The sequence below is a fragment of the Aquarana catesbeiana genome, linkage group LG11, assembly GCF_042186555.1.
Source record: "Aquarana catesbeiana isolate 2022-GZ linkage group LG11, ASM4218655v1, whole genome shotgun sequence".
In the NCBI taxonomy this organism is placed as follows: Eukaryota; Metazoa; Chordata; class Amphibia; order Anura; family Ranidae; genus Aquarana; species Aquarana catesbeiana.
In genome coordinates, this window is record NC_133334.1 from 185,802,279 (window position 1) to 185,828,418 (window position 26,140).

At 44.5% G+C, this 26,140-nt stretch overlaps 1 protein-coding gene across 6 annotated transcripts in view; it reads right to left on the reverse strand.

Annotated features, from left to right (window-relative positions):
* The window catches only part of NFATC3 (nuclear factor of activated T cells 3), a 1,265,763-nt gene that overhangs the window by 1,230,011 nt on the left and 9,612 nt on the right, over nucleotides 1-26,140 (reverse strand). For 3 of the 6 annotated variants that reach the window (XM_073605107.1, XM_073605106.1, XM_073605110.1), the window contains exon 2: nucleotides 19,166-19,225. The exons of the other annotated variants lie outside the window; for them this stretch is intronic. In XM_073605107.1, the coding sequence (XP_073461208.1) occupies nucleotides 19,166-19,225 (60 nt within the window). The remainder of the gene's footprint in view (nucleotides 1-19,165; nucleotides 19,226-26,140) is intronic. 6 annotated transcript variants of the gene reach the window in all.

Sequence of the window (26,140 nt, forward strand, 5' to 3'; positions counted from 1 at the left end):
GTTCCAGCCACTCTTTTTTAATCATATCAGTGATAACTGAATGGACTGGAAAAGAACGACCTTTTGAATCTCCTAAACCAGCATACATGCGGTCATGCAGGGAGAGTTCCTTCTTTTCCTCTTCTATCCCCAAAGTGGCATGGATTACCTTCAGGAGTCCTCCCACCTCTTCTAGTGACAATTTGTATTTAGAAGTGGTATCTGATTCATTTTCCTCCTCCTCAGAATCTGTATCATCTGGAGCGAGGGAAACGGACCCTTGAGAAGCGTCCTGGGATATTGGACCCCCAAAAATTATTTGAGAACCGCTCTGGGGTTCTGAAGATGGCTGCGGAACCAGAGGATCCCTAGAGGGACCTGGCTCCTCTCTTAGGTTTGACCTAAAAGCTTGAAAGGTGGCCCGGAGCTCATCCTTTATTGTTGACACTAAGTCGCCACAAACGGATGGAGTCTCCTCTTTGACCAAAATTTGTAATGCACTCTGCACAAAGCGTTTTGGTCCAAGCATCGCCTAATTTTTCTTTGCAAACAGGGCACCTTTTCTTGACTGGTTGGGCAGAACCTTTGGCCTGGACAAACAGAAAAGAGACAAGCAACCACGCTTAAAAGGCTGTAATACAGCGCAAATAATACACCCAGGTGCACTAAGGAAGAAACCTCTCATTTCCATGTGCCCAGCAAGCCACCACCACCTAATCCCCTGTTGTAGGGCAGATATCTAAATCTAGCCACTGCAACATACCTTCTGAGAGGGGGGTGGGGGGGGGGGGTGGTGGGGGGAAGGGGGGGAAAGGGTGAGTAACCCCCCCCACAGGAGAAAACGGCCCAGGGTAATAGAGGACACAGTCCCTTACCTTAGCCTTGCTGGCGCCTTGGCTTGCCCCCTTCTCCGCTGCATCGCTATCCATAGCTGTCTGCGGTGCGTGGTAGAACGACCGGTTCCAGATTCGAAAACGCCGCTGCGCTGACCTGGAACCGGAAATAAGGCGCCAGGTGACCCTGCCCTCTCCCACTGCGCTTTGCGCCGGAAATGACGCACGCGCCGACCCGGAAGTGCTGCCTGGACGTGGCTGAAGCGCTCTTCTGCCACCAGCAACATGGCGGCCGCCACCGCTCGCTCCCAAAAGGGAACAGAGGACGGCCGCCCGTCAGGCCAAAAATTGAGGCAGCACCCCCGGCGTACAGGCTCTCCCCGAGCACGGAAGAGGGAGAGGGAGCCCACGGGACCGTCCATGTAAGAGGCAAGTGGGAGGCTCACTCTCCTGGCCTAAAAAAGACCTAACAGGTGAGAACCTGTGTCTCTCAGGATAAACCCGAGAGATCATGGCTCCCACCAGAGGTGTTCCTCCAGCTGGAGGAAACACAAAAAACTGATGAAGCAACGTGGAGGATTCCAATTTAAAGACTTAATTGATGAGGTGTTTCCTGTGGGAGGAGGAGCCATGATCTCTCGGGTGCTGTCCTGAAAGACGATTTGGAAAATTGAGTTTATTGGATTTTTTTTAGAACAAAAAGTAGAAAATATCATTTTTTTTCAAAATTTTCGGTCTTTTTCCGTGTATAGCGCAAAAAATAAAAAAACGGCAGAGGTGATCAAATACCATCAAAAGAAAGCTCTATTTGTGGGAAGAAAAGGACGCAAATTTCGTTTGGGTACAGCATTGCATGACCGCACAATTAGCAGTTAAAGCGACGCAGTGCCAAATTGGAAAAAGTGCTCTGGTCAGGAAGGGGGTAAATCCTTCTGGGGCTGAAGTGGTTAAGGGACCCACACTTGTGGTTCCTCATCCGTTTCACCTCTGAAGATTTTCACTGATAGAACTGTTATTGATTCACTTGATTTGATCATGGACTTTATGTATTATTAATCACTATTGTGGCATTTATTTATCACATTTTTTGGTTTACAGCGCTGCTTCCTTTGTTTATTTACTGTTTAGTGTGTGTATCTCACCTTTAAGCGGCTGCTTTTCTTTTTAATTGCTTGTCATTTAATACTTTATTGTGCTAATTGTGTGTAGGTATACAGCGCGGTGCTCTTTCCTCCCTATAAAGGGTACATAAATGTGGAGCGGATCATTCAGCAAGAAATTGCACCATCAATCTTAAGATTGAAACAGCTGATTCTCCCACATTTGACACCTCAGAAGAGGAGTCATCAGCCTCACCATGGTGCCCTGAGGGAATTAGTCTTCTCCCGCCCCTAGTTCCTCAGTTTGAGGGTCCTGGGCAATGGAAGAGAACGTGTCGCATTTTGACCCACACTGGGACGCGATTAAAGTCGCTAAACTTTTTTTTTTTTTTTAAACCTATCGTGGCTGAAGAAAAATTTTTTTTTAGTAAATTAAGCAGGGGCTGCAGTGTTAACATTTCATTGCCCTGATGCACACTCTGACCAGCCACCCCCTCTCAGGGGAGGATGCCATTTGAAGAAATGAGTAGGCTTTCCAAAGCTTAAGGTAGACTCTTTTAGCTCTTTTTTGGGGGCGTTTTAACCCCCCTTCTGACCTTAGCCCGATGCACAAAAGCAGAGGTACTATGAGAAGAAATCGCATCCACTGCCGCTGCTATTAATGCTCAGCCTGATGCAAATAGTAAATGCATGCGTCACCAAAACCTCTTTCATGCTCCTCTTTGCTCTCATGTCTCTCTGACAATTTTGCAGTCAGCACAAATTGTGTTTACAAAAAAAAAAAAAAAAAAAACTCTCCCGCGTAAGCACGGGCCTCCGATCCAATGGGATCGGCTTGTGTGGGAGGGAGGGATGGCATGAAGGAGTCCTGGAAGCCGCCGCAGAGTAGGGGCGGTGAAAGAAAATGGCATTGCCGATCATTTTCAGTTCTCCCTTATACTCAGCCTCATGAAGAGGGGAAGAGTTCAGCCCAGGTGGGGGTGTCTGGAAACAAAACCCCCCAAACTTACCGGAGGTCTGTCTGCTAGCTGGAGGAAAAAAAGTCTGCTGCCTTTGTGACACAGCATGATCTCTGACCAAAGCATGAGAAGATACGTGCTCCATACAGCCCCCAGTGGCGACACTTAGGCATGGCAACATTTACTTTAAAAAGGAGACATTTCATAAGAAAATTAAAAAATTCCTTAGAAAACTCCACTTAACTTTCCTGCTGCAGGGTTTTCTGTGCTAAAACCAACAGACCCAATCGTCACCCTTCACGGTGGGTTCCGTTAACAAACCTTCAGGAACCTGGGACCCCTGGGGAACCCACAATCCTGGACCTGTAATAGCACCCCGCCAGTAAAACTTTATGGCCTTAATACCAATAGTACTGGATCCCAGGGTCCAGCTCTCTAAAAAGAGAAGTGTTTACAAGCAAAACCCTGTTTCTTCAGATACGAGGCCTGGGCACCATTCAATATGGCCTAAAAGACACTTTGAATGGATTCGGCTGTATAGCTAGCCCCAGCAAGGATTGCTCCAGTGGAGCTCAGCACAGAACATCTTCACTCACGACCAACACCTTAAGACACTGGCGAAAAAACTGAGATGCTCCTGGTATGGGAGGGGTTATATAGGGAGGCAACTTCCTGTTTAGAGTGTGCCAGTGTCCAGCACCTGAAGGTGGACTATAACCCACATAGAAATTATTATGGCTCGGTGTCCCGTGATGTACTATTAAAGAAAAGGAACCTCTCTCAGGCAGCACCTAATAGAATATAGTCTTCATAGACTCTGCGTTTTCCTACCTGGCCAGAGGAAACACGATAACTGAGGACTGTGGGGTGAGGACTTCAATTTAAAATATATGGTGGGTGTGCGTTTCCTGCATGAGGGTGAGAAGCTACGTTCTCATGTGCTGTCCTAAAAGACGTTCAATAAAAAAACAGCCAACATTCAGCCCATGTGTATGGCAGCCGGCCATCTTCTGTCGGACGTGCATGCTGAAAAAACAGCAGCCGACCGGCTCTTGATCAGTGCTCTCAGCCATACCAATGGCTGAGAGCCATTTAATTAAATAAACAAACACGTTATAATTATTGCCTCTGTGCAAGGGCTTTGCAGAGTGGCCCAATCCTCCTCCTCCTCCTCTCCCCAGCGGTGCTCCTAGCTCCTCCCCACATTGAGTGCCCACTCGGAGACCCGCATTCCAAGGGGACACTCGAGCGGGCATGCTCCCGAATCCTGCTGCTGCGTCCATTGGCTCGGCCCCGCCCCCCGCGTCACTGGATTTTGACAGCAGCGGGAGCCAACGGTTGCGCTGCAATCAATCTATCCAATGAGGACCCGAGACAGCAGCTGGACCTGCTGTGCTTGTCCCCGATGGAACGACCAGATTCATCAGGTAAGGAAAAGGGGGGCTCTGGGGGGGCTTCTGCACTACGGAAGGTTTTTCACCTTTATGCATAGAATGCATTAAGGGGAAAAAACACGAGAGCTTACAACCCCTTTAAGGGCTCTGTGCAAGAAAGATCAGCATTTGAACCCAGAGAAGCTAGAGGCTGATAGACTGGAGGTAGTATAAGGCATTATAATTCAATTTAAAGTAAATGTTTACTAGTATTGTGCATTATGTTTAAAATTCTTATATCCATGAAAAAAGCCTCCCCCACCCTTCATATAGCGTAATGTCCAAATCCCAGTTAAAATGCAAAATACATCCTACTTCCGAAAAAATTGGATTTTTATAACAGCTTACCTGTAAAATCCTTTTCTTTTAAGTACATCACGGGACACAGAGCCATAGTAGTTACTATGTGGGTTATAGGCCACCTTCAGGTGATGGACACTGGCACCCTAAATTAAAAAGTGCACTCCCTATATAACCCCTCCCACTGGGACCTGTGTGTCCCGCGATGTACTTCAAAGAAAAGGATTTTACAGGTAAGCTGTTATAAAAATCCTATTTTCTTATCGTACATCATGGGACACAGAGCCATAGTAGTAACTATGTGGGATGTCCCATAGCAATGCCAATAGAAGGGAGGGAGGGAGCCAACAAAAGTAGGGCACTAAGAGACTAGAGGACTTATACTGCAGCCTGCAGTACACTGCGCCCAAAAGGCGATATCCTCATGACCTTTTACATCTACTTGATAGAATCTGGTAAATGTATGGACTGAAGACTAAGTTACGGCCTTGCAGATTTGAGCCATGGAGGCTTGGTGATGCACTGTCCAAGAGGCACTAACAGCCCTAGTGGAGTGTGCTTTAATATGAAAAATGAGGAATTTTCCTTTTTAAGCTTGAACAATCACTTGACAAATCAATTTAGAAATAGTAGATTTCGACGCTGCCTATCCTCTTATAGGACCGTCTGGCAACACAAACAAAACGTCTTTTTTTACGAATTGGAGCAGTCACTTTCAAAATAGACCTTGGCTGCTCACCACATCAAGAGAATGTAGTGACTTTTCTTCCACAGAATGAAGTTCTGGAAAAAAATGAAGGCAGAACAATATCGTGGTTTAAATGAAAACCTGACACTACCTTCGGTAGGAAATTAGGATGTGGCCACAATACAACCTTATCCTTATGAATGATCAAATATGGCTCTTTAAAAGAAAGAGCAGCCAACTCTGATACTCTTCTTGCACAAGATATGGCAAACAAGAAAATTATTTTCCTCATCGAGAGGACCAAGGGAATATCTCGAATTGGCTCAAAAGGCTGTTTTTGTAAAGTCGACAGGACTAAATTCAAGTCCCAAGGCTTCAAGGGTGACCTAACTGGGGGATTAATCCGCGTTACCCCCTGAATAATGTTATGAACCAGAGTGTGTGAAGCAAGTGGTCATTGAGAAAAATACCGATAAGGCTGACACCTGGCCCTTGATAGTACTCAAGGTCAGCTTCATTTCTAATCCTATCTGTAGGAATTCAAGGATCCTACCTATGACATATTTCCTGGGGTGCCAACCCCTGGATTCACACCAGGGAGACATATGTCTTCCAGACTCTATAGTATATATGACTCTGGAGGCCGGCTTCCCAGCATTAACCAAAGTAGAAATTACTGAAGCCGACAGCCCACGATCTTTTAGAATGTGGGTCTCAATAGCCAACCAGTTAAATTTAGCGTTTGCAAGGTAGGATGGAATACCGGACCTTGCAAGAGAAGGTCTGGACACAGTGGTAGGGTCCAAGGGCCACCAGAATCACTTTCTTCCCTTCCTGCTTGATCCTGCGAAGAAGACGCGGAAGCAGCAGAACAGGAGGGAACGCATAGATCAGTGAAAACTGATCCCACGGAAAGATCAAGGCATCTGTTCCGTATGCTGTCAGATCCCTTGTTCTTGACACAAAGTTGACGATGTTGTTGTTGAACCTGGACGCAAACAGATCCATGTCCGGAACTCCTTATTTTTGACATATTGACAGAAAGATGTCAGGATGAAGGGACCATTCTCCTGGGAACAATTGTTGGCGACTTAAGTAGTCAGCCTGCTAAATTTTCTATCCCTGGAATGAAAAATGCTGATAGGCAAGGAATGTTTTCTGCCCAAGAATGAATATGATTTGCCTCTTTCTGGGCTGCACGACTTCTCGTGCCCCCTTGGTGATTGAAATAGGCCACCGCTGTGGCATTGTCGGATTGGATTCTGACAATTCCGTAGTCTGAACATCCAGGCCTCCAGGGCCAGGCGTACTGCCCGAATCTCTAGAATATTGATGGGCAAGGTCATCTCTGATTTGGACCATTTCCCTTGGACAGACGCTTCTTCCAGGACTGCTCCCCAGCCCAGAAGGCTGGCATATGTGGTTACCACCTTCCAGGTAACTGGTAGAAAGTATTTCCCTTTTTGAAGATTCTTGGATATCAACCACCAATTGAGGCTCTGACGCACATTAGGGGATAAACGCATTGGGAAGGCCAGAGCTTGGACCTTCTTGTTCCGAGTTGACAGGATACTTTTTTGCAGCAGTCTTGAATGAAACTGCGCATAAGGAACGGCCTCAAAAGAAGCCACCATCTTTCCTAACAGTTTCATGCAAAGTCGAATAGAAGGATTCTGCTTTGTTTTGAACAACTGAATCAGTTCCTTTATGGAACTGATCCTTTCCTAGGGTAAAAACACCCTCTTCTGAGCTGTATCTATATCTATGATCAGCCCCAAGTACTGCAATCGTCTTGATGGTTTTGAGGAGGATTTCTCTAGATTGAGAATCCAACCTAGGTATTCCAGGTAGCTGACTGCGGTGACGAAAGGTTTGGTTTAAGCGGGCTACCGATTGATCTATCAAGAGTAGATCATCTAAGTAGGCTGGTATTGTTATACCTTGAGACCTTAGCCTGGTTAAAGGAGGAGCCAGGACCTTTCTAAACACTCGAGGTGCAGTAGCTAGACCGAAAGGCAGAGCTACAAACTGGAAATGAAGATTTTCCACCTCAGATCGTAGAAATCTCTGGTGAGCGGGGAAATTCGGCACATGGAGATAAGCATCCTTGATGTCGATTGACGCCAGAAGTTCTCCCCCTTGTAGGATTGAGACTACTGATCGGATTGACGCCATGCGAAAAGAACGGATATTCAAAAACCGGTTTAGATCTTTGAGATCTAAAAATGGGTCTGACGTCCCCGTTTGGTTTTGGAACCATGAACAGGCTTGAAAAAAAAAAAAACAAAACAAAAAAAAAAAAAAAACAAACCCAAACCTTGCTCTTCCAATGGGACCACCGATATCACTCTTTGAGACAAGAGTTGATCCAAAGCTAGAAAGACTTTTTTTCACTGGATCTCTGTGAACGTTTGATCTGAGAAAACGAGGATACGGGAACTCGCAGAACACTAGTTTGTAACCTAGAGAAATTGAGGAAGCCACCCATCTGTCTTGATATTGTTCCTGCCAGACCTTTGAAAACTGTAGAAGCCTTCCCCCACTCGAGCAAGCGGGGGCACCTTTTCATCCTTATGAAAAGGATTTAGTATTCCGTTTTTTCGGATTCTTCCCCAAGGTCCTTCTTTGGCCCTGGGACTGACCCCGAGGTTTACCTCTTGAACCTGACGGTGGAGGCCGTCGTGATTGCCTGGAGGCCGATGCCCCTGGCACTGGGGAAGAAACAAGGTTTAAAAGAAAAATGCTTAAACTTCTTATTAACCAGTAAAAAGGGAACTTTTCCCATTAGAAATTCTTTGGATATACTTATTCAGATCGTCTCCAAACAACCGTCCACCATGAAAAGGGAAACTGGCCAAGAGCTTTTTGCATGGCGCTTCGGCTGACCAATTTTTCAACCATAGGATTCTACGCACATGCGCTAGCATGAGCCCTGGAGAATAGAATCTTTCATAGCGTCTACTGTAAAACACAACGCTTCTGATATTCCGGCCAAATCATGGGCCTGCTGATCAGTAATAACTTTGAGTACCTCTATAAACTGGTCCTTTAAGGACTGAGATACAATGATCGCTGCCAGCGCAGGTTGGACAACTGAACCTGCAAGCAAATTTTTTTTAAAAAGGAACTCCAACTTCTTATCCGTTGGATCCTTTAGCATATGAGCATGGTCTACTGGACAAGTCAGGTTTTTATTTACAGAGGATACAGCAGCGTCAATTGCTGGAATTCCCCATTTTTTATAAAACTCTTCCTCCATAGGATAAAGTATTGAAAACTTTTTCGGAGGAAAAAAAAAAAAAAAAAAAACTTTATCTGGGTGCTCCCACTCAGAATACATTAGCTTCCTTAGCCATGAATGGATAGGAAAAAAAATGAATAGATTGGGGAGGCTTTAGTGAACCCAAACCAGAAGTGGGCTCATCGACTGCATTATTGGCAGTAAAAATGTGGAGCGGACCAATTCAGTGAGACTGTACCAACAATCTTTCCTGCGAACCTGACACTTCCGTATCAGGTTCTTCGGAAGAGGAGACTTCAGCCTCTTCCTGGTCCTTTGAAAGAAATTTGTCATCTCTCGCTCCTTGTTCCTCAGCATGAGGGTCCTGAGCAATGGACGGGAACCTGCTGCACTTAGTCCCACTCTGGGATGCAATTAAAGCATCAATTTTTTTGCTCCAAGCTTAAAATGGTTGAAGAAAAAACCTCCTTCGTAATATACACAGGGGCTGCAGTGTTTCTCCTGATGGCTCACTCTCACCAGCCATATTACTCTCAGGGAAGGATGCCATCTTTACTGGGATGGATCTAGGCTTCTGTGTGACTGTAGCAGTCAATTCTAGAGCCCTTTTTTGAGGTGTTTTTCACACCCCTTCTGACCATAGCCAGATGCACAAAGCAGAGCTACTACCAGAAGGAATGCATCCACTGCTTGAGCAATAGTCCAGCCCTGTCGCTGCTATTAATGTTCAACCTGATACAGTAGTAAATGTGTCAAAATGAATGCCTGTGCCACCAAACCTCTTATATGCCACCTTTGCTCTTATGTCCCTCCTGCAGCATGTAACAGCACAAATGGTGCCTTTTAACCACTTAAGGACCGCCTCACGCCGATGTACGTCGGCAAGGCGGCACGGGCAGGCAAAATCACGTACATATACGTGATTTGCCTCCCGCGGGTGGGGGGTCCGATCAGACCCCCCCCCCCGGTGCCCGAGGCGGTCCTGTTATGTCCCCCGGCGATCGGAGGTGAGGGGGAGGCCATCCGTTCGTGGCCCCCCCCTCGCGATCGCCGCCGGCCAATCAGATCACTTCCTTTGCTGCTGTATGCTAAACAGCAGCAAAGGAAATGATGTCATCTCTCCTCGGCTCGGTATTTTCCGTTGCAGCGCAGAGGAGAGAAGACTTCACTGTGAGTGCACAACACTACACACACAGTAGAACATGCCAGGCACACAAAACACCCCGATCCCCCCCCCCGATCACCCCCCAATCACCCCCCCCTCCCTGTCACAAACTGACACCAAGCAGGTTTTTAGTTTTTTTTTTTTTTTTTTTTTCTGATTACTGCATTGGTGTCAGTTTGTGACAGTTACAGTGTTGGGACAGTGAGTATTAGCCCCCTTTAGGTCTAGGATACCCCCCTAACAAAGTTTTAACCCCTTGATCACCCCCTGTCACCAGTGTAACTAAGCGATCATTTTTCTGATCGCTGTATTAGTGTCGCTGGTGACGCTAGTTAGTGAGGTAAATATTTAGGTTTGCCGTCATCGTTTTATAGCGACAGGGACCCCCATATACTACCTAATAAATGTTTTAACCCCTTGATTGCCCCCTAGTTAACCCTTTCACCACCGATCACCGTATAACCGTTACGGTGACGCTGGTTAGTTCGTTTATTTTTTATAGTGTCAGGGAACCCGCCGTTTATTACCGAATAAAGGTTTAGCCCCCCGATCGCCCGGCGGTGATATGCGTCGCCCCAGGCAGCGTCAGATTAGCGCCAGTACCGCTAACACCCACGCACGCGGCATACGCCTCCCTTAGTGGTATAGTATCTGAACGGATCAATATCTGATCCGATCAGATCTATACTAGCGTCCCCAGCAGTTTAGGGTTCCCAAAAACGCAGTGTTAGTGGGATCAGCCCAGATACCTGCTAGCACCTGCGTTTTGTCCCTCCGCCCGGCCCAGCCCAAGTGCAGTATCGATCGATCACTGTCACTTACAAGGCACTAAACGCATAACTGCAGCGTTCGCAGAGTCAGGCCTGATCCCTGTGATCGCTAACAGTTTTTTTGGTAGCATTTTGGTGAACTAGCAAGCACCAGCCTCAGGCAGCGTCAGGTTAGCGCCAGTACCGCTAACACCCACACACGCGCCGTACACCTCCCTTAGTGGTGTAGTATCTGAATGGATCAATATCTGATCCGATCAGATCTATACTGGCGTCCCCAGCAGTTTAGGGTTCCCAAAAACGCAGTGTTAGCGGGATCAGCCTAGATACCTGCTAGCACCTGCGTTTTGCCCCTCCGCCCGGCCCACCCAAGTGCAGTATCGATCGATCACTGTCACTTACAAAACACTAAACACATAACTGCAGCGTTCGCAGAGTCAGGCCTGATCCCTGCGATCGCTAACAGTTTTTTTGGAAGCTTTTTATTGAACTGGCAAGCACCAGCGGCCTAGTACACCCCGGTCGTAGTCAAACCAGCACTGCAGTAACACTTGGTGACGTGGCGAGTCCCATAAGTGCAGTTCAAGCTGGTGAGGTGGCAAGCACAAGTAGTGTCCCGCTGCCACCAAAAAGACAAAACACAGGCCCGTCGTGCCCATAGTGCCCTTCCTGCTGCATTCGCCAATCCTAATTGGGAACCCACCGCTTCTGCAGCGCCCGTACTTCCCCCATTCACATCCCCAACCAAATGCAGTCGGCTGCATGAGAGGCATTTTTATGTCCTCCCGAGTACCCCTACCCAACAAACCCCCCCAAAAAAGATGTCGTGTCTGCAGCAAGCGCGGATATAGGCGTGACACCCGCTATTATTGTCCCTCCTGTCCTGACAATCCTGGTCTTTGCATTGGTGAATGTTTTGAATGCTACCATTCACTAGTTGAGTATTAGCGTAGGGTACAGCATTGCACAGACTAGACACACTTTCACAGGGTCTCCCAAGATGCCATCGCATTTTGAGAGACCCGAACCTGGAACAGTTTACAGTTATAAAAGTTAGTTACAAAAAAAAAGTGTAAACAAACAATAAAAAAAACATACAAAAATATAAAATAAAAAAAAATAGTTGTCGTTTTATTGTTCTCTCTCTCTCTCTATTCTCTCTCTATTGTTCTGCTCTTTTTTACTGTATTCTATTCTGCAATGTTTTATTGTTATTATGTTTTATCAAGTTTGTTTTTCAGGTCTGCAATTTTTTATACTTTACCGTTTACTGTGCTTTATTGTTAACCATTTTTTTGTCTTCAGGTAAGCCATTCACGACTTTGAGTGGTTATACCAGAATGATGCCTGCAGGTTTAGGTATCATCTTGGTATCATTCTTTTCAGCCAGTGGTCGACTTTCATCTAAAAGCAATCCTAGAGGCTAATTAGCCTCTAGACTGCTTTTACAAGCAGTGGGAGGGAATGCCCCCCACCGTCTTCCGTGTTTTTCTCTGGCTCTCCTGTCTCAACAGGGAACCTGAGAATGCAGCCGGTGATTCAGCCAGCTGACCATAGAGCTGATCAGAGACCAGAGTGGCTCCAAACATCTCTATGGCCTAAGAAACCGGAAGCTACGAGCATTTTATGACTTAGATTTCGCCGGATGTAAATAGCGCCATTGGGAAATTGGGGAAGCATTTTATCACACCGATCTTGGTGTGGTCAGATGCTTTGAGGGCAGAGGAGAGATCTAGGGTCTAATAGACCCCAATTTTTTCAAAAAAAGAGTACCTGTCACTACCTATTGCTATTATAGGGGATATTTACATTCCCCGAGATAACAATAAAAATGATTAAAAAAAAAAAAAAAATGAAAAGGAACAGTTTAAAAATAAGATAAAAAAGCAAAAAAAAATAAGAAAGCACCCCTGTCGCCCCCTGCTCTTGCGCTAAGGCGAACGCAAGCGGCGGTCTGTCGTCAAACGTAAACAGCAATTGCACCATGCATGTGAGGTATCACCACGAAGGTCAGATCGAGGGCAGTAATTTTAGCAGTAGACCTCCTCTGTAAATCTAAAGTGGTAACCTGTAAAGGCTTTTAAAGGCTTTTAAAAATGTATTTATTTTGTTGCCACTGCACGTTTGTGCGCAATTGTAAAGCATGTTTGGTATCCATGTACTCGGCCTAAGATCATCTTTATTTCATCAAACATTTGGGCAATATAGTGTGTTTTAGTGCATTAAAATTTTAAAAAGTGTGTTTTTTCCCCAAAAAATGCGTTTGAAAAATCGCTGCGCAAATACTGTGTGAAAAAAAAAAATGAAACACCCACCATGTTTGGGGGTTCAAAGTAATTTTCTTGCAAAAAAAAAAAAAATAACTTTTTCATGTAATCAAAAAGTGTCAGAAAGGGCTTTGTCTTCAAGTGGTTAGAAGAGTGGGTGATGTGTGACATAAGCTTCTAAATGTTGTGCATAAAATGCCAGGACAGTTCAAACCCCCCCCCCAAATGACCCCATTTTGGAAAGTAGACACCCCAAGCTATTTCCTGAGAGGCATGTCGAGTCCATGGAATATTTTATATTGCGACAAGTTGCGGGAAAGAGACAAAATTTTTTTTTTTTTGCACAAAGTTGGCACTAAATGATATATTGCTCAAACATGCCATGGGAATATGTGAAATTACACCCCAAAATACATTCTGCTGCTTCTCCTGAGTACAGGGATACCACATGTGTGAGACTTTTTGGGAGCCTAGCCGCGCACGGGACCCCGAAAACCAAGCACCGCCTTCAGGCTTTCTAAGGGCGTGAATTTTTGATTTCACTCTTCACTGCCTATCACAGTTTCGGAGGCCATGGAATGCCCAGGTGGCACAAAACCCCCCCAAATGACCCCATTTTGGAAAGTAGACACCCCAAGCTATTTGCTGAGAGGTATAGTGAGTATTTTGCAGACCTCACTTTTTGTCACAAAGTTTTGAAAATTGAAAAAAAAAAAAAAATGTTTTTTCTTGTCTTTCTTCATTTTCAAAAACAAATGAGAGCTGCAAAATACTCACCATGCCTCTCAGCAAATAGCTTGGGGTGTCTACTTTCCAAAATGGGGTCATTTGGGGGGGTTTTGTGCCACCTGGGCATTCCATGGCCTCCGAAACGGTGATAGGCAGTGAAGAGTAAAATCAAAAATTCACGCCCTTAAAAACGCTGAAGGCGGTGATTGGTTTTCGGGGCCCCGTACGTGGCTAGGCTCCCAAAAAGTCCCACACATGTGGTATCACCATACTCAGGAGAAGCAGCAGAATGTATTTTGGGGTGCAATTCCACATATGCCCATGGCCTGTGTGAGCAATATATCATTTAGTGACAACTTTGTGCAAAAAAAAAAAAAAGTGTCACTTTCCCGCAACTTGTGTCAAAATATAAAATATTCCATGGACTCAATATGCCTCTCAGCAAATAGCTTGGGGTGTCTACTTTCCAAAATGGGGTCATTTGGGGGGGGGTTTGTGCCACCTGGGCATTCCATGGCCTCCGAAACTGATAGGCAGTGAAGAGTGAAATCAAAAATTTACACCCTTAGAAATCCTGAAGGCGGTGATTGGTTTTCGGGGTCCCGTACGCGGCTAGGCTCCCAAAAAGTCCCACACATGTGGTATCCCCGTACTCAGGAGAAGCAGCTGAATGTATTTCGTGGTGCAATTTCACATAGGCCCATGGCCTGTGTGAGCAATATATCATTTAGTGACAACTTTTTGTAAATATTTTTTTTTTTTTTTTTTGTCATTATTCAATCACTTGGGACAAAAAAAAATAAATATTCAATGGGTTTAACATGCCTCTTAGCAATTTCCTTGGGGTGTCTACTTTCCAAAATGGGGTCATTTGGGGGGGTTTTGTACTGCCCTGCCATTTTAGCACCTCAAGAAATGACATAGGCAGTCAAACTAAAAGCTGTGTAAATACCAGAAAATGTACCCTAGTTTGTAGACGCTATAACTTTTGCGCAAACCAATAAATATACGCTTATTGACATTTTTTTTACCAAAGACATGTGGCCGAATACATTTTGGCCTAAATGTATGACTAAAATTGAGTTTATTGGATTTTTTTTTATAACAAAAAGTAGAAAATATAATTTTTTTTCAAAATTTTCGGTCTTTTTCCGTTTATAGCGCAAAAAATAAAAACCGCAGAGGTGATCAAATACCATCAAAAGAAAGCTCTATTTGTGAGAAGAAAAGGACGCAAATTTCGTTTGGGTACAGCATTGCATGACCGCGCAATTAGCAGTTAAAGCGACGCAGTGCCAAATTGGAAAAAGACCTCTGGTCCTTAGGCAGCATAATGGTCCGGGGCTCAAGTGGTTAAAACATACCTTCTCACGCTGGACATTGGAGGACGCCAACGCCGCACTAAGCCCTGCCCCCTGTCACTTACAGCCCTTCCCCTCATTTTTGAAAAAAAGAGCTCTTTCCCGCGCAAGCTCCTGATCCTATGAGGTCCACAGGGAGGAGAGGAGGAATGGCGAGGAGGGGTCTGGAAGCCGCTGAGAGGCGTGCTGTTTGTTTTTTTTTCTCAAATTTCTTGTGGCGCTCTTTCCCCGAGAAGAGGGTAAGAAAAAAAAATAGGGGGGGGGGGGGGGGACGTCTGGTGGGGAGAGGGAACCCCCCCCAGACTTACCGGAGGTCTGCTGCTTGGCTGGAGGAAGTAGAAACTTCTGCTTCCTAGACACAACATGGGCTTTCTGAGAAGCATGAGATGGTAAGTGCTCAATACAGGCCCCAGTGGTGACACATAGGCATGACAACACTTACTAAATTTAAAGGAGACAATAAGAAAATTTTAAACATTTCTTAGAAAACTCCACTTAGCTTTCACGCCACAGGGTTTTCTGTGGTAAAACAACAGACCCAATCTTCACCCTTCACTGTGGGTTCCATTAAACCTTCAGGAGCTGGGGATTCTAGGGGAAACCCACAATCCTGGACCTGTAATAGCACCACCGCCAGTAAAAACTTTACGGCCTTAATACCAAAAAAGTACTGGATCCTGGGGTCCAGCTCTCTAAAAAGAGAAACGTTACAGGGAAGACCTCGTTTCTTTGGATACAAGGCCCGGGTACCATTCAATTCAGCCAAAAAGACACTTTGAATGGATCTGACTGCATGGCTAGCCCCAGCAAGGATTGCTCCCGTGGAGCTCAGCACAGCACATCTTTACTTGTGACCAACACCTTAGACACAGGCGAAAAAAAACTGGAGGTACTCCCACCAGTGGGAGGGGTTATATAGGGAGTGCACTTTTTAATTTAGGGCGTGCCAGTGTCCATCACCTGAAGGTGGCCTATAACCCACATAGAACTACTATGGCTCTGTGTCCCGTGATGTACGATAAGAAAAAATTATTTGATCCACTGCAGATTAGGTAAGGTGTACCTAATGTACCTAAGGTGCTAACTTATAAAGAAATGAAGGGTTTATAATTTGTATCATAGGTGTATTTTAAATGACAGCATATCAACCAAAAATAAAGAAACAACAACCAAAAACAAACAATACAAATATTATAAATTTAGTTGCAGCTCAGTGAGTAAAATAAGTATTTGATCCCCTACCAATCAACAATAATTCTGGCTCCTGTGGTATACAGATTAGTCCTGTCAATTTAAGAAGGTGCTCCTAAACGACAACTCGTTATGTATAGAAAAGACACCTGTCCACAATCTTTCTTCCATTCAAACTTCACCATCATGGTCAAGACGAAAAGAGCCAACAAAGGACATCAGAGACAAGATTGTAGACCTGCACAAGGCTAGAATGGGCTACAAGACCATCAGCAAGAAGCTTGATGAGGGGACATACAAAATTAACCATCAATCGTTGCTCGGTCTGGAGCTCCATGCAGGATTTTGCCTTATGGACTAAAGTGGTTGTATACCCGCACATTGGGGGGGGGGGGGGCAAACCCCTTAAGGCAAAATGCGCTAGCATGCACCGAATACTAGCTCATTATGAAACACTCACCTTAGAACAAGGTCCCTGTATCATATCCTGTTCCACGCCAAGGGAGCTGATATTTTGGAGTTTCTTCCGGGTTTGCGGCTCCGGCACTGAGTGGCCGGAGCCGCAATGACGGCACACCCACGCATGCGCACGGGAGTATTCTTTCCGGCAGCGTCTGCCGGACCTTCACAGCGCATGCGCCACTGACATCAGTGGCTGCATGCAAAGTGAATATCTCCTAAACTGTACAGGTTTAGGAGATATTCATTTTACCTACAGGTAAGACAATGACCTGAAGGTATTTGGGACCACAGTCACCAAACCACCGTTAACACAATATGCCACCATGAATTGAAATCCCACAGCGCCCGAAAGGTCCCCCTCAAAAAGGCACATGTACAGGCCATTCTGAAGCTTGCCAATGAACATCTAAATTATTCAGAGAAGGATTGGTAGAAAGTGCTGTGGTCAGATGAGACCAAAATTGAGCTCTTTGGCATTAACTCAACTTGCAGTATTTGGAAGAAAAATGCTGATAGGGTGGAAACATTAGGCTTTGGGGCTGTTTCTCTGCTAAAGGTACAGGCTGACTTTACCACACTGAGGGGCCAATGGACAGGGCCATGTATTGTAAAATCTTGCACAAGTACCTTCTTACCTCAGCCAGAACACTGAAGATGGGTCGTGGATGGGTCTTCCAGCAAGACAATGACCCAAAACATACCAAAGTAACAAAGAAGTGGCTCAAGAAGAAGCACATTAAAAGGTCATAGAGTGGCCTTGCCAGTCTCCAGACCTTAATCCTACAGAAAATTTATGGAGGGAGCTGAATCTTCAAGTTGCCAAGCGACAGCCAGGAAACCTTAAGGATTTGGAGAAGATCTGGACCAAAATCCCACTTGAGATGTGCGCAAACCTGGTAACTAACTACATGAAATGTCTTACCTCTGTGCTTGCCAACAAGGGTTTTGTAGTAGAATTTCATATTAACCAATATATATTTTGTTATTTATATTATTCATATTATTTAGTAGTGGTCTTAATATTATTATTCAATAAGCAACAGTTATTAATCTTTAATAATGTATACTATGTTTTCCATAGATTTAGAAAGATTTAATTTTAAAAATGTTGAACTTTAGATGACCTCTCTGCTTCTCATACTTTTTATAAGATAGTTTACTGGGTGAAAGTTAATTAGGATAGTTCATTTTTAGTTTTTAAGTAAGCTCTAATTAGAAAAGAAAACACTTGACAGCAGATAAATCAGAGAGATAAGATAAGAACATCTTAAAACAGGTGGTTAAAATAATTATGTGGAATATGGCAAAGTATGTACAGTACATTAAATTAAGTTTGACAGGGTCTGCTTGTGCCCTCATTAAAACTGTTAAAATACATTGAATAAGGAAATACTAATATATGTATATATTAGTAATTAGACAATATTGAATAAAGTAATTGGCTTTGTATGGTGGAACGTAATATAAAATATATATCTATCTCATAATACAGTTGTGAAACTAATATATCTATACATGTACATAGAATTATATAGTGAGGCTATTGAAAATTCATTCTCCCAAAGTCGTAAATCTGTAATCCTTGAAGTTAGTTAAATCTTTTCAAGATGAGGAAGGTTTGAATCAACACAGCTAGGTGTCAGACTGTCTCTACACAGGTGTTTTTACATTGGACAAAACCAGTTATAAATCACTTTAATGAACATATAGGAATTCTGGGAATAATTAAGTTTATCTGGTTGTAGAACAGGTGTCAGATTTATAGTTAGTTACATTGACGTAGATTTTAGCGACCAATCATATCTAGGAGAGATGGTTAAGATAAGGCTTGTAAAAGGGTATATAAAAAAAAGCAAGCTCTACAATTGTTAGACAGACAAGTCCAGATAGGCGTCTATCAGGCTCACTGCTATATATGCAGCCCTATTGCACGTGTTATAGCGGTGTGAACCAATAGGCAAATATCTGTTCTTTTTTTTTTGTAACTTGTCTCCTCGTACGAGTCAAATAAAGAAAACCTGCTTCACTGAAGTCCTGCCTGGTTCGATACGTTATTATTCTACTTCATTTTCTCCACTAGGTATTAAGTCACGTTTTGCTTCAAATATTTATTTAACTCACTGAACTGCAACATTTGTATCATTTGTTTTTTCCCTGAAATTTTTAACATTTAAAATACACCCATTATAAACATTATAGACCCTTCAGTTCTTTGTAAGTGGGCACAATTACAAAATCTGCAGGGGATCAAATAATTATTTTCCCCACTATATACAGAATCTCACAAAAGTGAGTACACCCTCACATTTTTGTAAATATGTTATCTTCCCATGTGACAACACTGAAGAAATTACTATGCTACAAAGTAGTGAGTGTACAGCTTGTATAACAGTGTAAATTTGCTGTCCCCTCAAAATAACTCAACACAGCCATTCATTTCTAAACCGCTGGCAACAAAAGTGAGTACACCCCTAAGTGAAAATGTCCAAATTGGGCCCAATTAGCCATTTTCCCTCCCCGATGTCTGGTGACATGTTAGTGTTACAAGGTCTCTGGTGTGAATGGGGAGCAGGTGTGTTGAATTTGGTGTTATTGCTCTCACTCTCTCATACTGGCCACTGGAAGTTAACAATGGCACCTCATGGCAAAAAACTCTGAGGATCTGAAAAATAACCTGTTACACTTACCGGTAACGGTATTTCTGGGAAGTCTTCCAGGATGGCACCCTAAGAGATGACTAGTCCCACCTGATAGGAAACACAATCAGCAAAGAGGTTAAAACCCCTGCCCCTCCCTGTGCTCCTCAGTTGTGAAAAAGTATTGACCCAAACCAGTGCACGAGAGTGAAAAAAAAAAAAAAAAAAAACCCCCACACACACACACACACACACACACACACACACACACACACACACACACCACACCCCTCAATTCAAATACAGCGGGGACGGAAATTCAGACCCCCCTTAAAATTTTTCACTCTGTTATATTGCAGCCATTTGCTAAAATCATTTAAGTTCATTTATTAAAAAAGAAAAACAAATATCACATGGTCTTAAAGTGGATGTAAACCCAATGTCATCCTTTCGAAACTACTGCCATAGGGGTTATCTATAAGGATATACATGCCTCCTGCATGTATCTTTACCTGTCAAATGTCTCCCCTCTGTCTGTTATGAGTGCTGAAAAACTGCAGATTCTGTGGGTGGGTCTGTTGTCTGGAGCTCGGTGGGCAGTAGACTCCCCGCCCACCTCTACACTCCCCTTGTCAATATGCATTTTCTCCAGTGTATTTCTAACTGAAGTTCTGCTATGATCTCTAACATAGAGTGAAAAAAGACAGGAAAGTAACCACATGACTTCAGCATGCCAAATCATGCTGAGGTGTGGAATGGCCAATCCTTGCAGAGCTGCTGAAGAAAGGAGTGGGAGAGGGAAATAAAAAAATCATGCCTGTGTCTTAGGCTGTCACTCACAGCAAGGGGGAGTATTTGACAAAGTTTTTGTCAGTTTGTCAAGATTTTTCTCACTGAACAATAAAAGAGGATTGCTCAGAGATGGATTAACTGTGTAGCAAGACTGGGCTCAAATGATAGGAAATCTTATACTCTACAGTATGATAAAAAAAAAAAAAAAAAAAAATTGTGTTTACATCCACTTTAAGTATTCAGACCCTTTGCTGTGACACTCATATTTAACTCAGGTGCTGTCCATTTCTTCTGATCATCCTTGAGATGGTTCTACGCCTTCGAGTCCAGAAGAAATGGACAGCAAAATATGAGTGTGACAGCAAAGGGTCTAAGTACTTAGGACCATGTGATATTTCAGTTTTTCTTTTTTAATAAATCTGCAAAAAATGTCAACAATTCTGTGTTTTTCTGTCTATATGGGGTGCTGAGTGTACATTAATGAGGCAAAAAAAAAAAAATGAACTTAAATGATTTTAGCAAATGGCTGCAATATAACAAAGAGTGAAAAATTTAAGGGGGTCTGAATACTTTCCGTCCCCACTGTATCAGTTCAACCACACCACTAGAACGGGTGGAAAGTAGGCCTGCCGTCCTGGAAGACTTCCCAGAAATACCGTTACCGGTAAGTGTAACAGGTTATTTTCTCAAGTCGTCTTCCAGGACGGCACCCTGAGAGAAGAGCAAGTAGCTCAGTCCTACCTTAGGGTGGGACAACAGAATGTAGAACTTTTCTACCAAAAGGTCAGGTCCTGAGGCGACAACTCCACCCTGTAGTGCCTCAGGAAGGTGCTCTGGCTTGACCACATAGCTGCTCTGCATATCTGTTCTAACGATGCTCCGGCTCTTTCTGCCCAAGAGGTCGCCAGAGACCAAGTAGAATGTGCCTTGAGATTGGAAGGAGCTGCTCTACCCGATTTCTCATAGGCTATAGTAATGGTCTGCCTGATTCATCTCGCTATAACTGCCTTGGAAGCCTGCTGACCCTTTTTCTGCCCAAAAAAGCTAACTAAAAAGTGACTGGATTTCCTGAGCGCCTTCACCCTATCCAAATACCGCGCAAAAAAAAAAAAAAAAAAATGGACGGAAGGACAATTTCTTGCTTCTTGTGAAATTTAGAGGCTACTTTCGGAAGGTACAGAGGATCTTGTCTAAAAGTACCACCCTGTCCTCAAACAAAAGAAAAAAGGCCTCTTTAATTGACAGAGTGTGAATGTCACTTATCCTTCTGGCCGACGTGACGGCCAGTAGGAAAGCGGTCTTGAGGGTGAGTAACATAAGAGGAGAATTAATCAATGGTTCAAAAGGTGCCCTAGTTAGGGCCTCAAACTAAAGAGTTAGGCCCCAAGGTGGAAATTTACTCATTAAAATTATATAGTGTTGACGCTATTTCCGGTATCACTGACGTCACTTCCGGTCGCTTGGAATGCACGTTTGGAACTGCGTTTTTATACGAATGGCTCCATGCTTGTTCAATCTCATCTTTTTGCAAGTACCCATCCTTTGTTCAAATAAACCTTTTTTGATGGTACATTATATTTTTTTGGTAAGTATATTTTTTACTTCTGGGTACGTGTATGTCTGGCTGCAACTCCTCACTAAGGAACCCTGGATCTGATGTCCTGATTTCCTATCTACCATCTCAAAAGACATCTATACCAAGCCTTATTTGACCCACCAGACTGAAAAGCTGGGGGTCGTGTTGATCTGGTGAGTGGGGATACATGAGGAGGTGTTGTGCACCTGAATCTTCTGAAGTACCTTTCATCCCTTCACTTTGGATTGAAGCACCTGTAGTCACTTGTTTTGGTTTATTATTTATATTTTATTCACATTCATTTGGCGAGCACTATATTTATATATTTTTCAAGTTTGTCAAGTGATTAGCACTTTGTGTATAGCAGCTGCAATTTTTTATTTTTCACCGATTTTGAATTATTCTGTCACTCAATTAGCGCAAGTTTATATATTTAGTAGGGGTGCCACGGATCATCACCGATCCGTGATCCGAACGGGTCATCCCATTCGGATCTGCACATCACGCGATCCGCGGAGCGCTCCGCTGCCTTGGCCATAGGAAAGGCCGCAGCTTCGGCCTAGCCCCGGAGCGGCGGCCATATTGGTACACCCAGCGGCGGCCGCTGTCTCGTCAGGAAGTGACGTTTCGTCACCACCATCTTGCTACACCCCACAATCCAGCACAGTAATGATAAAGTGAGAAGGGGGCAAGCGGACATCTTGTTACACCCACCGGAGTTTTAGATTTCACAGTTATTTTAAACACAAAACGGAGCTTATATGCTTAAATACAGTATTTGTAAATCCAACGGACTGCTTAGATGTTAAATTTTAAAAGCAGCAGCAAACCTGCTGACCTTACATGGTTACTAATGTGACAGAACACCTCTGATTTTCACATTTAACATTTAGGTAAATGTGAAAATCAGAGGTGTTCTGTCACATTAGCAACCATGTAAGGTCAGCAGGTTTGCTGCTGCTTTTAAAATTTAACATCTAAGCAGTCCGTTGGATTTACAAATACTGTATTTAAGCATAAAAGCTCCGTTTTGTGTTGAAAATAACTGTGAAATCTAAAACTCCGGTGGGTGTAACAAGATTTGTCTTTTTTTTTTGCTGATCTGAAAAATTATCCGATCCGTGAGTTTTTTGATCCGTTGCACCCCTAATATTTTGTATATATTTTTTCTTATTGCATCTGTGGTCAGCCTGAAGCTGAGCCCAAAGGAGGCCCATCTGCAGTCTCTTCTGAGGACTGAGCCACCACTGCAAAGACTCCCTGGAATGGAGATCCTGTCGTCCATTGACCCTCCCCTTCCATCCCAGGAGGATAGAAGGAATCGCTGTAGACTTCTGGAGTGTAGCTGGGCCCAAGGGACCACAGGAATACAAGAGGTCACCAATCCGAGGACTCTCATTTTCTTCCTGTAGGACACCTGTTCCGATACAACTGCTGACATGAGGCCTTCTGCTTTTCCCTGAGGTAAGATCAGCTTTTGTGCTGCCAAGTCTATCAGGAAACCCAGAGAGACCTTGGTGTGAGCAGGAGTCAAGGATGATTTTTCTTGACTGACTAACCAGCCCAGGGACTCCAGAGTGCTTACTACCTTCTCTAGGTCAGTCAAAAAGGAGATCTCGACTTTGATTGTAATTCGAGTTACCCCCTGGAGATGAAGGTATGCTACTACCTCTGCGAGGATTTTTGTGAACACCCTTGGGCTGGAAGCCAGATCGAAGGGAAGAGCACAAAACTGCCAATGCTGAATTCCCTGACCGTAGGGGACCGCAAAACTCAGAAAGGCCTGATGCTCTGAAAAAAATGGGGATGTGAAGGTAGGCGTCCTTCAAGCCTATGGTGGCCATAAACACGTCCTTCAGGAGGTGTCTCCTGAGGGTATAAACACTTTCTATACGAAATTTCTTGTACCATAGAAAACTGATTTAGCCTTCTCAAGTTTATAATAAGGTGGTACTTCCGAGGGCTTTGGGACTACAAAAATGTGGGAATAAATTCCCTGTCCCCCGTTGCTGCGTTGGGCACTATGACCCTCTGATCTGCCAGCTGCTTTGTAAGACAGCCACCGCCTTTTGACAATCTTTGGGAAGGTGGGTTAAGAGGAAGCTCGGGGGAGACGGGGAGAGAAACTCCAACCTGTAACCCTCTATTTGTAGGATGTGGGGGCTCTCCCACTGGGGAAGAAAGTGGAAAAGCCTTCCCCCCACCCTGACATCACTTAGAGTCTGTCGGTGGATTTCTGGCTGGGGAGGAGGAGACCCCCCCTTTTTGCTTGCCCTTACCAGCACCCCACCTGCCTGGTAGGCACGCTCTCCTTTTTCTCCAGAAAACGTTTTTTGGCCTGGGGGGCCCCCCTCGAAAAAACCTTCCCTTATCCTTCCTGGTTTTTATGGGGACCTTTTGCCCTTGTCGGTGGACCTAGAAAGGGCCTGCTCCAAACCTGTGCCAAAAAGTAGGGAACCTTGAAAAGGGGAGTCCACACGACCGTGTTTTTTTTTTTTTATTGCATTTTTCAGTACAAAAACAATACACATACAACTCAAGTGCTATGATATACATCCATACAACATTTCTGCAGGTGTGTGGTGTTTATCACAAAATTAACCATCTGAGTAGTACGCTTCTCCCCATTCCCATTTCAGGACCTCAGAAAAGTCAAAATCCCTCCCCCAGACCTATTCTAAGATCTCAAGACTCCTATCTCCATATCATCTCAGATCATTGCCGAGTCTCAACTAGGCCGTTTCTGGTTCAGCTAACAAAGTATGCCAGACCTTATATTTCATCGGGCATCCTCTATTCATGTATGTGTCCTTATATAAAAAGGGGGGGGGGGGTTTCTTCCATTGTATTGCAATATTCTTCCGGGCGTAGAAGAGTAACAGCCCCACTAGTGTGCATTTCCCTATAGTTGGTACAAGTGTTTCAATCAGTCCCAAAAGACAAACCTCCATTACTTGATAAACAGTCGCATCAGCCACACTGCCACATGTCAAGCACCTCCCTCCAATATTGCTGAATTTCTAGGGCAGTGCCAGAAAATGTGTGAGAAATCTCCTGGTGAGATTCCACATCTCCAACACTCTGCAAAAGTCAGGGTTCATCATATGGAGCCTGTGTGGAGTGAAATACGCTCTATGTACGATTTTGAATTGCAGAAACCTATCACATATAGAGACTTAAGAGCTAAAAGGGAAATCCCAAACGTCGTCCCAATCATCGTTGTCCAGAGTGGGTATGTCATGCTGCCAGCGAGACCAGAGTTTATCAAGAGGTGGCAAGGACACTAAGACCAAGCGTGCGTATAGCTGTGAAATAGGTTTATCTGCACAGTTAGTTCTGAGTGTTCTCTCCAGCCCCGACTGAACCATGGTGCATGAAGAGCGTGGAAATTGTGCAGCGAAAGCATGTGACAATTGGAAGTAGCGAAATTGGTAGTGATGTGGTATATTACATAAAGAGGAAAGATGTGACAGAGATAATAACGACATTTGTGACACTATTTGTGATAGAGTTTTTACGCTGTATTTGGTCCACGCATAAGGGTCTGGGAGTCTATAGATGTGGGGTAAATTTGGATTCAGCCATATCGGGGCATTCGAGGAATTCTCGGTTGGTTTGTATTTTTCTATAGCTAAGCCTGCCCGCCAAGGTCTCAGGATGGTGCGCATAGAGGGTGTCAGGGGGTATGAGGCGTGAGGGCCTCTGAAGGGCTTCTAACGAACCCACTACCGTGGCCTCTAGGACTGTAGATGGATTTGTTTAATCAGGGTGTAGCCCACAACCGTGTCTTTGATGTGTTATCTCCCTCCCAAGTTTTCACCCACAAGGCTCTTCTTGCAGAATTCAGCAGAGCCCCTGACTTTACAGTAGTTCGAACTGTTTCGACAGCTGCATCTGCCAGATAAGCCATCGTACTACCAATAACGTCTAGGTAATCCAGGACCTCCTTAGATTTAGAAGTTCTGGCAACATGGTCCCTTAATTTGGAGACCCACATATCAGCATTCCTAGCCACACAGGCTGAAGCCAACGAAGGACTCATAGCCGCTGCATTGGCTTCCCAGGTCTTTGTGGAGGCAGGCTTGGCCAGTCCAATCACCTTTACCCTCAGCTTCTTTAACAAGGCAGTGGTCGTCTTGGAGGTGTTTGGGGTCGTTATGTTGGAATACTGCCCTGCGGCCCAGTCTCCGAAGAGAGGGGATCATGCTCAGCTTCAGTATGTCACAGTAAATGTTGGCATTCATGGGTCTCTCAATGAACTGTAGCTCCCCAGTGCCAGCAGCCCTCCTGCAGCCCCAGACCATGACACTGCCACCACGCTTGAGTGTAGGCAAGACACACTTGTCTTTGTGTTCCTCACCCGGTTGCCACCACACCAATCCATATCCTTAGTCTGCTTGTCTTCAGCAAACTGTTTGCAGGCTTTGTGCATCATCTTTAGAAGAGGCTGCCTTCTAGGACGACAGCCATGCAGACCATTTTCATGCAGTGTGCGACGTATGGTCTGAGCACTGACGGGCTGACTTCCCCCACCCCTTCAACCTCTGCAGCAATGCTGGCAGCACTCATACATCTATTTCCCGAAGACAACCTCTGGATATGATGCTGAGCATGTGCTCTCAAATTATTTGGTCGGCCATGGCGATGCCTGTTTTGAG